The sequence below is a fragment of the Hibiscus syriacus genome, unplaced genomic scaffold (assembly GCF_006381635.1).
Source record: "Hibiscus syriacus cultivar Baekdansim isolate YM2019G1 unplaced genomic scaffold, ASM638163v2 tig00110223_pilon, whole genome shotgun sequence".
Taxonomy (NCBI): Eukaryota; Viridiplantae; Streptophyta; class Magnoliopsida; order Malvales; family Malvaceae; genus Hibiscus; species Hibiscus syriacus.
In genome coordinates this window covers 332,589-348,279 of record NW_024062636.1, presented here as the reverse complement: position 1 = coordinate 348,279, position 15,691 = coordinate 332,589, and the positions used below count along the sequence as shown (strand labels likewise).

Genomic DNA, 15,691 nt, shown 5'->3' with positions numbered 1-15,691 from the left:
GACACCCACGCATCGATATGTTGTTTTACAAAAAAATACATATATTAGTGAATTACATTAATTTTTAAACAAATTAATCAAAATCATATATAAGAAAAATATAAGACTTACCTCCCTATCCAAATAGCCACTGTCTTCAACCCCTAATAGCACACCCCACCAAGACCGATCAAGCAACAAAAACATTTCATCGTTGAGTTTGCTGATGTCAGTGTAACACCCTTGGCTCCGCTCATGTAGATAAAAATCAACTGCGGTCTTAGCCCAAAGGGTATTATCCACAATTGTTTCCGGTAGTTGTCTCCTCTCCACTTCAGATACCGGAAGGGTACTAGTCGGTAACTCATACGAGAGCCAACTCTCATCCATCATGTCTAGAACCGGTGGGGGTTTCTCAATACTTCAATATATTACCCCATGTGAATCGGGCTCTGGAATGGTGGGAGGGACCTCTTCAACGATGACAGTGGCCTCTTGAACGGTGGGGGGGGAATCTTGAGGGAGAATAGGGGCCTCTTGAACGATTGGAGGGGACTCTTGAGGGATGACCGGTGAGTCGGGCTTCTTCTTGCGGAGTCTTCGCACCATTGGGGTGAACGGAGACGTAATAGCACGTCCACGCCGTCTGATGCGTGAACTCCGTCGTGCAAGGAAAACCCGACGTAAAGCATCCACCTTATCGGGCCGCTAAAAAAAATTAATACATAAATCAGTAAATAAACAGACATGATATTAAACAAAGACAAATATGTTTCAAACTAGCATTGTATTCACCCAAATCATTATTCTATCATAGTTCACAAAATGCTCAGATAACATTCCAGAAGTAAGCACTTATATAAACATTTAAAAGGACAACATATATAAACATTCCAGAAGAAGAATAGTTTACTTTCGCAACACGAAACTTAAAATCGCAACGCGAAATGACTATCGCAACGCGGAAATGGCTATCGCAATGCGAAATGAAAATCGCAACGACAAAATCGCAACGCGAAATGAAATCGCAACGACAAAATCGCAACGCGAAACACAAATCGCATTGCGATTTTCATTTCGCGTTGTGATTTTGTCGTTGCGATTTCATTTCGCGTTGCGATTTTGTCGTTGCGATTTCATTTCGCGTTGCGATTTTGTCGTTGCGATTTTCATTTCGCATTGCGATAGCCATTTCCGCATTACGATAGTCATTTTCGTGTTGCGAAAGTAAACTATTCTTCTTCTGCAAATTGAAACTTGAATGGATTGCATTACTTCAACCAAAAGACAAAAACAAAACCAAAAACAAATACTAACAAAAACAGTTTAGCAGTATTGGCAGCAACCGAATGAATTACGAGTATGAAAAATCTTAAACTTACCTCGTTGCGTAGAGTATGAACCTCATTCTGCAACGATGCTACCATCTCACGTAGAGCGGCTACCTCACCGCGTAATGTAGACACCTCAACACGCCATGCACCATCGTCTTTGCGTAAAGTACCGACCTCCTCACGCAAGGCATTGACCTCATCACGTAACTCCCCTAACTCATCCCGTTGAGGTGGAGGTGGAGAACAGGGAGATAAACGTCGTGGCATCTTTGCCGGTCGCCTATCTTGCGGTGATGGTGGAGAAGAGGCTCGATGATGTGACAGAATAGGTGATGGCTGTCGTTGTGGAGGTGTATAGCCGGGTCGATCAGATGATGGCTCTGGGTGAGGTGATAGCTCTGGGCGAGGTGATGGCTCCCGAAGTGGAGGCTGCTCATCAACCGTTCCATAAAAAAAACGCTTACTAACTTGCCACCAATCAGTGGCAAGCTCAGCTTCCGTGGGTGTCAGCCTCTGTAGAGGAGTGTTGGCCTCCTAACAATATAAAAGCTCAAACAAAGTTAAACGTGTACTAGTAATAACTTGTTTATAAACATATGGTAGTATTTATGTTAACTTACATTATTTATTGTCGTATACCGTAGTAAATCTTCCCATTGCAAGGTCCGTTTCCTCTTCCAGGAAATAGCCTTGGGAATATCATTTGAAGTTTTTATTGCATATGTCTTCATGGCGGGAAAGGCCTCAAATATCCAAATCTACAAACAATATAATAACAAACATTAGTAATTGTTAAATAATTACTTATAATTTTGGAAACATCATATAAAAATTCTTACCTTAAAGGCCCAAATAAAGCCTGTCAAAGTGTATTTGGAACCATCGCCATGCAAACGTTTTCGATCATCCAAGGCAGACGATAACTTATTCCATGTAGCTTTCCATAAATACGAGCCCCACGGAAACAGGTTCCACGCATTTAGGTCTTCTACCAATTTGATTAGATCATTTGGAATAGGTTGTCTGGCCTCTCTGCCTAAAAAGCCGGCATGCAAAAGAATTAGAAGGCATACTCGGACAACGTCGACGTCATCCATCCGAGTAAAACCATCTTTATTATTCAAAAATCTTGTCAGGTCTTCTACGTGTAGACTCGGCCGATCCAGCTCAGGAAAAACCCGGGATAGCCATGATGGGCGGGTAATGTGTCTAGTGTACCGACCTACATCATCGTGTCCGAAGCGTAGACCGGTGATTAAGCAAAACTCCTCCCGCCCAAAACACGTATACGCCGGTGGAAAATCAAACCATATCTCTTCATCACGACGTTGTATAGTCTCTGGTAGATCGCTAGTCATGGTTTGAAGAAACAGGTGTGTCAACATCGCATCTCCACCGGGATGTTGTACTTTCAGCCATGGCCCGAAGCATGTATCCTCAAACATTTTTCTTTGTGCAGGTGAAAGCTTCGACGCAATTGTTTTGGCCAGGCTGACTTTATTTCTCAAGGTCAATTGAGCCGAATAAAAGTTCTACAAAAACAATAAACATACTAAATTAGATATACCAAAAACTACACTGTGAAGATATACCAAAAACAATAATAAACATAAATAGTAGTAGTTTATTCTTCAAACTTAAATATGCAACACTGTGAATTTCGTATTTGTCTTTGTTTTTTGGTTGAAGTAATGCAATTCATTCAAGTTTCAATTTGCAGAAGAAGAATAGTTTCTGAAAATGAAAATCGCAACACGAAAATGAAAATCGCAACGCGAATTCGACTATCGCAACGAGAGAATCGCAACGCGAAACTAAAATCGCGTTGCGATTTGCATTTCGCGTTACGATTCTCGGTTGATTTAATAAGCAATCTAAGTGAAATGGTTAATCTATTATTGAAATTACCAGTAAACTTATCATCAATTTCAATATGAAAAACCTAATAATAATGCAAAAATTTCAAAAAGAAAATAATTAAAAAAACTAACCCTCGTTGGTTGATTTGGTTGATTTTCCATTTCTGATTGTGAGGGTGGCTCTGAGAGATGGAGATAGACGGATTTCGCCGGAGATGGGGACGGATTTCGTCGGAGATGGGTGAGAGAGTGAGAGATGGAGATGGGACTGAGTTGTGATTTTAGGTTTTAGGTTATGAGTTGCGATTACGGGATATACTGTGGACAGTTCAGTGTTCCAATATATTAATATTCGTGTTTGGAATTTAAAAATAAAATACTTGGTCAGGATACTAATGGCGCTTTGAAAATCGCATTGCGATTATGTATTATCGCGTTGCGAAAGTCAGTATCGCGTTGCGAAAGTAAGTATCTCGTTGCGATTTTTTATTATCACATTGCGATAGTCAGTATCACATTGTGATTTTCCCAATTCGCGTTGCGATTTACTTATTCGCATTGCGATTTTCCCAATTCGCGTTGCGATTTACTTATTCGCATTGCGAATTGGGAAAATCGCAACGATACTGTAGACCATCGCAACGCGATTTTCAACTATCGCATTGCGAAAATGCAACGTGAATTTGCGATAATGGAGATCGCGTTGCGAATTAGCGATCGCATTGCGATTTTGTTGGTCATTTTGGCAAATCCGGAAAAAGTTGGTTAAAATCGTATATTATATGAGATTTTTGGTCACTGAGGTTATTTTCTCTAAATAAAAAGTATAAATGCCATTTATCTATGGGTAAAGTACATAAGTGATCCTTCGAGTATAGGGCACTATTTATTGAGTCTTATGAAGTTATGAAATGGTCCATTGATTATAGGACATTGCTTGGTTAAGTTACTCTACTATTAAAAGTTACAAAATGATCACCCAACTATTTATATGTTCTAAACTCATCTTTTTATGTTAAAATTTGACGATTTCCTGAGCTAGATGTTATCTTGCTGACTGTGATATAGTTAAGTCTGATCCCAAAATCTCAAACGATTATCATATCTCAGTCAACATATTAATGTTCAACCAAGATTGTCATCAATTTTTAACGAAAAAGTACGAGTTTGAAACATATGAATAGTCAGCTGAGCATTTTGTAACTTATAATAGTTGAGGGAAAAGCAATGTCCAATAGTCGAAGGATCATTAAATAACTTTTAATAGTCTAGGGATTTAAAAACAACAATCTATAGTTGGGTGACCGTTTCTATATTTTCCCTAATTATTTTTGTTGGATGAGAGTAATGTATGCGTTAGCCACTAACCACCACGTGAGCCTGTCAAATGTTAACTAGGGTAGTACCGTTTTGGAGAATACAAAAAGCAAACAAAAAAGTTTCATATACAACTGTGAAGGCCTTTTGTTTCAAACTTGGATTTGACTTTGTACACTCCAGATTATTCTAAGCAAACGGTAAGCTTCTTCTTCTTTTACTTGAACCATCCATTAGTAGTTCACTTGTCACAGTGTTGAATCCAACACTAAGCTTTAGTTTTATTTTTTCAATCTCATTATAAAAAATGATTGATAGATGGATGTATGCTGCGACCTGGAATCTGGATTTCGGATTCCGCTGTAGAACGAATTAACACAAGAATTTTCCCTTATTTTTTTGCCTTCTCTCTTTCGTTTCATTGATAAAACTGAGCTTGTATTTGTTCTGTTGTGGTTTAGTTGACCAATGGATTCTCAGACCAACACCGAGGACTGCCTCGCGTGGGCCGCCACAGATCCATCTGGAGTTTTATCACCATACAAATTCAGTCGCAGGTGCGTCGGACTCGTTCTTTCTTTTTACCTCCCGATTGACCTATTTTTAAGTTATTGCCGATTTCACAGAACAGAATAATACAAGGAATCTTTCTTGTAGCACCATTCATTCGTTTGACTATTAGAAACTACTAAACCTTATACCAAATACGTGTTCTTCTCGGCCTGACTGATGTTTGTTTGAGGCAGTAATTTTCAATGTCTTTTGTTGACTTTGTCCTATAACTAATGTATTCAGGCCTCTCGGAAGTGACGATGTCTCCATTAAAATTACTCACTGTGGAATCTGCTACGCTGATGTTATTTGGTCGAGGAATATGCTTGGAGATTCAAAGTATCCTGTGGTGCCAGGGTATGATATTTTTTTCTTTCTTTTTTAAAATTGTGAATTATCATTGCTTTTCTAGATTTGATCTTAAGCTGATATGGTTTTTATAATTGTTTCCATTTCAGGCATGAGATTGCTGGTATTGTGAAGGAGATCGGTTCCAATGTTCAACGCTTCAAGGTCGGTGATCACGTTGGAGTGGGAACTTATGTAAACTCATGCAGAGATTGTGAGTATTGTAATGTTGGCTTCGAAGTTCATTGTGAAAAACCGAAGGTTCCCACGTTTAATGGTATTGATGTGGATGGAACGGTCACAAAAGGTGGATATTCTAGCTTTATTGTTGTCCATGAAAGGTAAGCATTTCATGATTCATAACTATGTTTCTCCAATTCTTGTTTTGGAGGCTATTATATATTTACTAATAAATTCTAAGCTGAATTTTAACTTCATGAGTTTTCATTGCATGAAGCTGTTTCTTACAAGTTAGATCTGTGATAAGATATCCTCCCAACAGTTTTATGTGATCCCACTGCCTAAAACTATGATTCAAATGGGGTTTTCTTTCTTTTGTTATGATTTGAGCTTATATTTGTTGCTTTGCTATATAAGTTTTCTAGGTGTTATTAGGTTAGCTTTTCAGGATACTTCTTCCAATAACTGCACTTTAATTTGGAGATGTTATAGGTACAGATCATCAGGAGTAAAAATACTTAATTTACAAGCAACTGTTTGATTTATAGCTGTTGCACCGTTACAAGATATAAAGTTGAAACTTGAATTTAATCATCTAATAATTCCCAAGTAAAAGAGACTATAACAAAATGCTGGATTTAATAGTGTATAACAATTTTATATTGTATATTTTCTAGAGTTAATTTACTCATTTTCTGCAATTTTAATGTTCCACAGCCATGGAAAAAGTCTATGAATGATAAAATTGTTACCTTTGTTGTTGAATCAACAGGTACTGCTTCAAAATACCAAACAACTATGCTTTGGCTTCAGCAGCACCTCTGCTTTGTGCTGGAATCACTGTTTATACACCAATGATGCGCCATAACATGAACCAACCTGGAAAATCTTTAGGAGTGATCGGGCTTGGTGGTCTTGGTCACATGGCAGTTAAGTTCGGTAAGGCGTTTGGGTTGAATGTAACAGTTCTTAGCACCAGCATATCTAAGAAAGAGGAGGCTCTGAGACTGCTTGGTGCAGACAAATTTGTTGTCTCTTCTGACCAGGAGCAAATGAAGGTACTTATTAAGGAGTCAATATCTTAGAAGCTAATATTATAATAGGGAGAGGATCGACCTACATAGAAGTTTTATACATTTTTGAGGTTGTCTATTTTCACTCATCCAATGATTCTAAAAATGTGAAAAAAAAGTTTACACTGTGTAAGTGAATCCTAACCCTTTATAATAATTCATAATTATTGACCTTACAGGAGCTTGTGATTTTGGTGCAGGACCTATCAAAATCATTGGACTTTATAGTCGACACTGCATCTGGTAATCATCCATTTGATCCCTACCTGTCACTTTTGAAGACTGCTGGTGTTTATGCCCTTGTCGGGTTCCCAAGTGAAGTCAAATTCAGCCCTGCAAGTCTTAATCTGGGTATAGAACAGTATTTTTGATATTATGTGTTGAATTTATTGTTCTCATTTGGTCAATTGTAAATCTAAGTTGATTGAATTCACCATTTGGGCTGGCAGGTATGAAAATGTTGGCAGGAAGCATGACAGGGGGAACAAAAATGATTCAAGAAATGATAGACTTCTGTGCTGCTCAAAAAATTTACCCACAGATAGAGGTAATACCAATCCAATATGCCAATGAAGCTCTTGAAAGGCTGGTAAAGAGGGATGTTAAGTATCGTTTCGTGATCGACATCGAGAACACCCTGAAATGAGATTATTGCGATGTCATCGGTAACAAAGGCTTATAAATCTACATATTGAAGTACATACACTGAACGCATCAGGATCAGCATTGATCTTAGATGGTGAGCATGAACTTCTGCAAATATCTAGTGAATGGGCATGAATCCCGTCACTGAAGATAAACTGTGTTATATAGAGTGAATTTGATCAATTTGAATTTTAATAGACCTTTTCGATTGGTTTCTTCGTTGATTTTGGGGCAAAAGCTGTTCTTTTTACTTTTCTCAACATATTGCCTCTCTTGTGACGATTTGTAGTGGCTACTGGACATCTGTTGGTGTAATCAACTAGCCCATTTGTTATCGAGATTTACTGATATTAGAATCATCTTAAAAACCAGGGTTTTTAGACAAACTCTAAGGAAATAATAATCAATTGAATGATACAAAAATATTGTTGTACATTCTTCCTTATTCGATTTATTCTCAAATTTAATCTAATTTATTAAAAAGTATAAATAAAATTCAAATACAAATTTGCAATTAAAAAAAAATACTTTTTTACTAGTCTTGGCAGTTTCAAATGGCAAAGATGCTCGTTCTCTGTCCCAACAACAGGATGTTGTGTTGAAAGCACGAAATGATAGCCGCCCCATTAATCGATTCAGCAGCCAGGGGAGGGTCCAGTTTGCAGGCTGCAGAAGTTCATATATGGCCTGAAACAAGCTTCGACTTCTGCTGGTTTTCAACATAGCAGATTTGACTATTCAATGTTTACCAAAAGAAGGGGTGATAAACTGGCTGTGATGTTGATTTATGTGGATGGCTTGTTTATAACTGGAAATAGTTAAGAGTCAGTTACTGAGTTGGAGATTTTGCATAAAAACTTCAAGATGAAGGATTTGGGAAGTTTGAAATTTTTTTTTGGTTTTGAGAGAATTTTGATAAATCAAAGAAATTATGCAATGGAACTTATTGAAGATGCCGGATTAGGAGGTGCAAAACCAGCTCTAACACCTTCACAGCAGAATTTAAAGCTTATAACTGTGGATTTTAATCAAGGGTTACAACAAGAATCCAGTGACTTGGCTTTGGAGGATAAGTCTCACTTTGAAAGATAAGTTAGTTTATTAAAGGTTGATAGGGAGATTGTTGTATTTGACTCAACACCAGGCCAGAAAATACCTTTGTTGTTCAACATTTAAGTCAATTCATGGAGGAGCCTAAAACTTCTCATTTGGAGGCAGCTTTGAGAGTGGTGAGATATGTCAAACGGAATCATGGTCAAGGTTTATTATGTGCAGCAGAACGAGAGACAAATACGGTTGCTTTATGCGACTCAGAGTGGGCTCCCTGTGTGATGTCAAGAAGATCAGTCACAGGTTTCAACATTAAGTTGGGCAAGTCCTTGACTTCTTGGAAATCCAAGAAACAAAGTACCATAGCACGTTCTTCAACAGAAGCTGAATATAGGAGCATGACAATGACAGTGGTAAAAATCTTTTGGTTAACTGGTTTGCTGAAAGAATTGAGAATGAAGACTGACCCCAGTTGGGATTTTTAGTGATAGTAAGTCAGCTATTCAAATAGTAGCTAATTTTGTTTTCCATGAGAAAACTAAGTATATTGAAATCGATTGTGATTTTATCCGATAGAAGTTGCAGTCAAAGCTGATACAAACAGAGTGAATGGTTACAACAAATCAGATTGCAGATATCTTTATAAAAGCGTTAGAACACAACAACATAATTATCTGATGGGCAAGTTAGGAATTAAAAACGTTTTTAATTGTCAACTTGAGAGGGAGTGTTGAAATAATATGTAGCTAGTCTGTTTGTAATTTGTTTGTAGGTTGTTAATGATTAGTTACAGATAAGCAGTTATAGACAGCTATCTTTGTTAGATTGTATGAGAGTTATATAAACACTTTGTACATTTATTTTGTGTGGGAAAATTCTACAACGCTCGATGAGTACTGATAAGAACAATTAACGATAAGTATTATTAATTTAATTTATAAAATTTAAAATTCTAAAGAGGTCAACATATAATTATAAATTAGTTAAAAATTAAAAAAGTAAATTATTTAAAATAAAGGGTAAACTATACCAATGACCACCTAACTATTGCCCCTTTTCATTTTGACTATCATTTTTGAAATTTTATCAATCAGATCACTCAACTATTTAAATACGTTCAATTAAACTACTTGTCGTTATTATTTAACAGATTAGTTGATATGACAGTTAAAATATTTGGTATAATTACATATTTGGTCACCGTTACTTTATATATTCTATCATTTTGGTCCTAATTTTAATAAATTAAAATAAATTTAACCCTCAAATCAAATGGTGTCATGTGTCACTGGCGCCAAGTGTAATGATATATGTCACCATCTGATTGGACGATTAAACTTATTTTAATTTATTTTTAATTTAATATATTTTTCTCACCAACCAGAGGGCGACATAGAGTAAAAATAGATGGGTTTTAAATTGTTTTTTTAATAGGTATTATTCTAAGAAATTTTATATTTATTAGGTAGTTATATATTTAACCTTTTTAGTGTCCATGTTCAAAAATTTCTTGTAATATACAGATTACAGGTTTTTAACTAAAAATAACATTTATAAACGTTAGGGAATTAAAGGGAGTATTATGTGTAATATGGAAGGGGTCACGATTCTCTAAATGTTTTTGGACTTTTTAGGCCTCTTTTAACTTTATTTTTAAATCAGGTCAATTAGATCATAATTTTCATTTTTGGATATAATTTGTTTCTTAGATTTCTCTTAGTTTTAAAATGAGGTAACTTAGGTCTTGATCTACCTTTTTTTGGTTTTAATATTTTTAGATTTATTTTAAATTTGAAATTAAAAAATAAATTTAAAATTTAAAATTAGGATCAAACTGATTAAATATATAAGTATCACTGATCAAATGTGTAATTATATCAAATATTTTAACCGTCATATCAACTTATCTGTTAAATATTAATGGCAAGTGGCTTAATTTAATGCATTTAAATAGTTGAGTGATCTGATTGACAAATTTTCAAAAATGATAGTCAAAATGAAAAGGGGCAATAGTTAGGTGTCATTGATATACCGTTTATTTTAAATAATTTACCTTTAAACTTTTAACTAATTTATAATTATATGTTGAATCATTTAGAATTATAAACTTTTATAAATTAAATTAATGATGATCATCGTTAATGGTGCCCATCAATACTCGTTGCGTGTGATAGACTTTTCCTATTTTGTGATATGAGAATTGTCGTAATTGTCCTTCGGGTGGGCTTGAAATCGGGCCTTCGACTTAAATAAAACATGTTAGAGCCACAACCGATCATTTTTTTAAATTAGGTTGATCGGACATCTTAATTTATCATCTTACATGATCTGTTTTTTACCAGAAATATGTTGGATTCGGGAGTCAGTTACAGTCAAGGAATGATTAGCACCCTTGTACTGCCTTTTTGGTACCAATTTAATTTCACGATTGTCTTAATTGTGAAAATTAAAACTTAAATTAAAAATTCGATCCAAATTGCTTATCATTGATCGATTAAAATTGCCCCTAAGAAAAAGTCAAAAATGTTAGATTGAAAGATAAATATTAAATACATCAAAGAGATAGAGAAAAATTTAAATTAAGAAAATAAAAATCAGATAAAAATAAAAAGGTTAAAAGAGAAAAATAAAATAAAATAAGATGAAGAAAATATTAAAATTTAAAAGAAAAATAAAAAAAAAAAAAATGTATAAATGTTAAATTTCAAGAGAAATAATAGAAAAATAAAAATAAAGAAAATGTTATTTTTTTCAAATTGATGCAAAAAAATGAGCTGCAAGAAATATTAAAATGGTTAGGGGGTTAAATTGCATAAATATAAAAATATAAATAGGGATTAAATTGAATTAATTCAAAATCTAAGGGCAAAATTACAATAGGTGATCAAAACGAATTACACATCAAACCTACGGGGACTGTGGAAATAATTTAAGTATTTACTAATTACACCAAGATCCCCCTTATAAAATAGCCAAAAAATCAGAAAAAAATTCATTTTCACTATTCCTCTCAAATATTAAACCCCCCAAATATTCTTTCATCTCTCCTTTAGTCGGACGAATATCGACGACTTCCCGACGAGACACCCAGCCTAGATCGCCGCTCTGGCCACCGCCTTTGGTGGCCGAAAAAAATCAAACTTAATCAAAATGTTCCTCTCAACCCCGTGAGTATGGGACCAAAGCCCGATTACCCCCAAAAAGGCCCCAATCGATGTAGATGTAGATGTAGATCTAGATTTAAAGTTTCATTTTTTACCTTTAAATCGGCGACTCTTCGGGCTCCGGCAGTTCTGTAGAAAAAATCGAGGCTCAAACTTGGTTTTTATGATTTTCTTGGTAGTACACCGAATGTTTTTTTTTGGCTTTATGCTTTGTTTCTTACTACTTTGATGCTTGGGATTCTTGATTCTTCGACGTTTTCCATTTGGTTTCTCTTGCTTATGTTTCTGTGTTGCTATATCATGTCCTATGTTTAGTTTCTCTTGGTGTATTTATATAGCCCCTGATGGGGAAGGGCTATTTCCGATCATAATGGGGGACGTTTCCCTCGTCTCCGTTTTACTCGGGCCTGCCACCATTCATGTTGGGCGGGGATATGGGGAAACTATTTTCCCAATTTTGTTTTGATTTTAAAATCGTGCTTCAATTTGCTCTGCCCCGAAAATCTTGGCCGGTTGTCCTCCACGTGTTATTGACCGATGACCGCTGGGTCTCCTGATTTGTTGTGGGTCATTGGATCAATTGATCCGATCCAACGGTTGTCATGCTTGCAACGCCTTTGATAAATGTTGAAACCCTAACCTATTGGACTTCCATAGCTTGGCAACTTGCCTACTAGGTCAGGCGGGCTTGTGGTTGGGCTTCCCATTAGATCTGCTTGTTGGGTCAGGCTTGCAGGCTCGGTTGTGCTTCACTTTTGGACTTGAGCTTTGGATTTTTGGACTTATTGGACCCTAAAAAATGAACAATAATATTAATAACAATATAATATAATATATTAAATACAACAACAACAACAACAAAACCCTGATTCCCATATACAATGGGGTAAGGGGAAGGTAGGGTAGTAGGTTGACCCCAACGCCAGGTTGAGAGCAGCTTCTGTGGAAGACCTCCGGCAGTTAGAAAATTAAAAATAAAGATAAGATGCAAATGCGTGTATAAATAAATAAATAAATACATAGATGAACAGTCTTCATATGTGTTGAGTTAATCGATCGACGGAATCGGCCAAGAGGGGGTGAATTGGCAATTAAAAATTTCGTGGAAGCTTTTGCAGAAAATTGAAAGTAATTGCACAGCGATTTACAGTGATTTGACTTTCTCAAACAAAGTCTACGTCCACTACCTTAGCTATCCACACTAAGGATTTTCCAACAAATTCACTAATTTGTTCTTTATTTTGAGGCCAAAGAGATAACCTTACAAAATCCCTCAAGAGTATACCCCAACTCTTGAGAACACTCTTTTTCCCAAAGAGAAGATTACAAATTTGCAAACTTATAAGAAAACCTCACAAGGTAAGATGTTTGCACAATTCTAGAACAAAGAAAAGAACACTCAAAGATAAATACAATTGAGTACAAAAGTGTTCTTGAAAGCAAATGAATATTGGATGAAAAATAGGCTTGAAATGATCAAACTTGAGGTTTGATGCTTTCTCTTTGATTCTCACTTGATTCTAGTTGCTTGATGTTTCTTGTTATTGATCAATGGCTTCAGAACTTGTTTAAATACCCCTTGAATCAATTCTGAACGTTGGTGATAATTAGTGGAGTCAATAGAGCCGTTATTGTGTGAAAACAATTAATTTTCTGGGTGGAGCGTCTCATGCATCGATGCATGATCAAGGATGCATCGGTGCATTCGTGTAAAATTCAAATATTTTGACCGTTGGAACACTTGATGCATCGGTGCACCAAGTGTGCATCGATGCATGAAATGCATTCGATGTTTGAAAAATAGCCTGGTGCATCGATGCATGGCTTGTGCATCGATGCATCAAATGCATTCGATGTTTTGAAAATATTCAGAGTGCATCGATGCATGGAGAATGCATCAGTGCATGGAATGCATTCGATGTTTCAATTAATTCATCGATGCATCGATGCATGGACTGATGCATCGGTGCATGCCTTTGAATAATTGATTTAAGGCTTGTTTTTGGTTCAAAATACTTTGTGAAAATTGTTTCAAAAATAGTTTAAATACAAATCACAATTTTACACATTTAGTAAGGATTAAAATTTATCTTGAAAAACTTGGAGTAAAAATTTGATATTCGGTTAATTGAATCAAATATAAATTTGTAAAATCATTTGTAAAATCTTAAAATTCATTTAACTTAATTTGTTATATCGAAATATCAAAAATGTTTTCAACAATCTCCCCCTTTTTGATATAACAAAACATTTAAGTAATTTTAAGATTTGTTTAAGAAATTATTTTTGAAATCGATTTTGAAAAACTTACTCCCCCTTACTATAGCACATCTTAAAATTTCTCCCCCTTTTTGTTAAATCAAAAAGACTCTATAAAAACGTTTTAAACAAGAATTTTGAAAAACATTAGCCAATTGATTTATTAATAATAAGCTGCTAAGATCACAATCAAAAGAGAGATTAGCCATTAGTTTTCACAAACAATATTCATAATAAAATGTGAAATGGCATAATTGGTCATATATCTAATGATGAAAAATGAATAAAATTCAAACCAAATATATATAAACTTAAGTTCAAACATCCAAGCATCCAAGCATCCAAATATCCAAACAAATATAAACATCCAAATCAAAAAGTTTAATAATCCATGTTTTAAAAACAAGAAAACATGACAAGCAAGTCTACTCCATCGGAGGATCGGGGGGAGGAGGATAATGAGCTCGAACTTCAAGAGTCAGAGCATCCATACGATCACGCATCTCCCTCTGAAACTCAAAAATCGTAGACTCAATGGAGGCAAAACGTAGATCAAACGACTCTAGAAAAGATCGAAAATAAGGTGGCGTTTGATCATCTTGCCGAGCTGGTACTTCCTCGTCAATATCTCTCATAAGCCTTTGAAGCTCTGGATCATCATCATCGTCAGGAGCTGGAGGAGGAGGAGGAGTACGAGAAGAACTAGGAGTAGCTCTAGAAGAACTAGCTCCCGGAGTTGGCTTATTGGGTCGAAAGACCCAAAGACCGGTTCGCTCATCCTGAATCCAATCTGCTTTCTTCAAAGATGTGAGGTTGATTTGATTTTGGAGAGGGATAGGAGTGTCGAGAGAAATGTTTAAACCAAGTTTGATAAACAAGTTACTAAGTAGACAACCGTAGGCTAAGGTTTCAACATGTTTGGAAGGGACAATATTAACGATGTCTACTAATTGGCTGAATATAATTTGTGGAAGATTTATTTTGATTTTATTTTTAATGCAGTACATCCACCACAAACCCCTATTACGAAGAGTGGAGTAACGACCAGCCGATGGTCTAAACCACCAAGAAATAATGAAGTGAAGAAAACGGTCGTGATGAGTTCGAAGAGAACTGACACTCGCATGAGGGATATAGGGATAATTCACATTCTCTTTTTCATCAAAAGCACCATTATCATCTAATCCGAAATGAGTAGCAATGGTTGCAGAATCAACCACAATGTATTGTCCTAAAAGGTAGGATCTAATACCGATGGTTCCATATTGGGTTTCATTTTGAATGCATACCGCATTTGAATAAAAAATACGGACAAGTTGATGAAAAATGATGGGTTGAAGAGAAAAGAGTTTATCAAACTTCCACCTTCTAAGAGTCGGGAGGTATTCAAATTCAATTTTGTTCATGGCTTGAAGCGAGGGAATACGTTCTTCCCGAATTCGATAGGATTGGAAAGACTCAATGTATCTATTATAAAGTTCGTTTCTACGACGCTCTGGCATATTGAAACAAACACTCAATAAGCCATTAGGAGCTTGAGGATCAGGATTAGGTTGAGGAGGAACGGGACTAGGATGTTGAGGAACGGGAGGACGGTTTTGGTGAGACCGACTAGAGGATGACCTAGGGCGTTTAGGATTTGACATGGTAAGGGAAATTTGAAAAAGAATATCACCTGCAATTTTAAAACACATGTATGCACAACAATTAATCCCAAAACTCAAATGAGTCCTCAATAATTCAAGGTTCTTTAACAAAGTCCTAATGGGCAAAGTTTTGAAAAAATATTTAAAATTAATATCATAATACGCATAGTTTTCATGAAACTAACATAATTGAATCAAAAGTATCATTAACTTTCGAAATAATAATAATAATTTTTTTTAATTCGAAATTTCCAAATAATTTTGAAAAATTATGCGTTTTTGATG

At 35.6% G+C, this 15,691-nt stretch overlaps 2 protein-coding genes across 2 annotated transcripts; both read left to right on the top strand.

The window, feature by feature from the left end:
- Window positions 1–4,605: 4,605 nt before the first annotated feature.
- LOC120114387 (probable cinnamyl alcohol dehydrogenase 1) lies at window positions 4,606–7,472 on the top strand. The gene is made up of 7 exons (XM_039135325.1): window positions 4,606–4,689; window positions 4,951–5,046; window positions 5,285–5,398; window positions 5,500–5,730; window positions 6,342–6,627; window positions 6,843–6,993; window positions 7,092–7,472. The coding sequence occupies exons 2-7, from the start codon at window positions 4,958–4,960 to the stop codon at window positions 7,286–7,288; spliced, it is 1,068 nt and encodes a 355-aa protein (XP_038991256.1). The 5' UTR covers window positions 4,606–4,689; window positions 4,951–4,957; the 3' UTR covers window positions 7,289–7,472.
- Window positions 7,473–8,223: 751 nt separating this feature from the next.
- On the top strand, window positions 8,224–8,822 carry LOC120114426 (secreted RxLR effector protein 161-like). The gene is made up of 2 exons (XM_039135352.1): window positions 8,224–8,360; window positions 8,432–8,822. Exons 1-2 carry the CDS (start codon window positions 8,224–8,226, stop codon window positions 8,820–8,822), a joined length of 528 nt encoding a protein of 175 aa, XP_038991283.1.
- The last annotated feature ends 6,869 nt before the right edge of the window (window positions 8,823–15,691 follow it).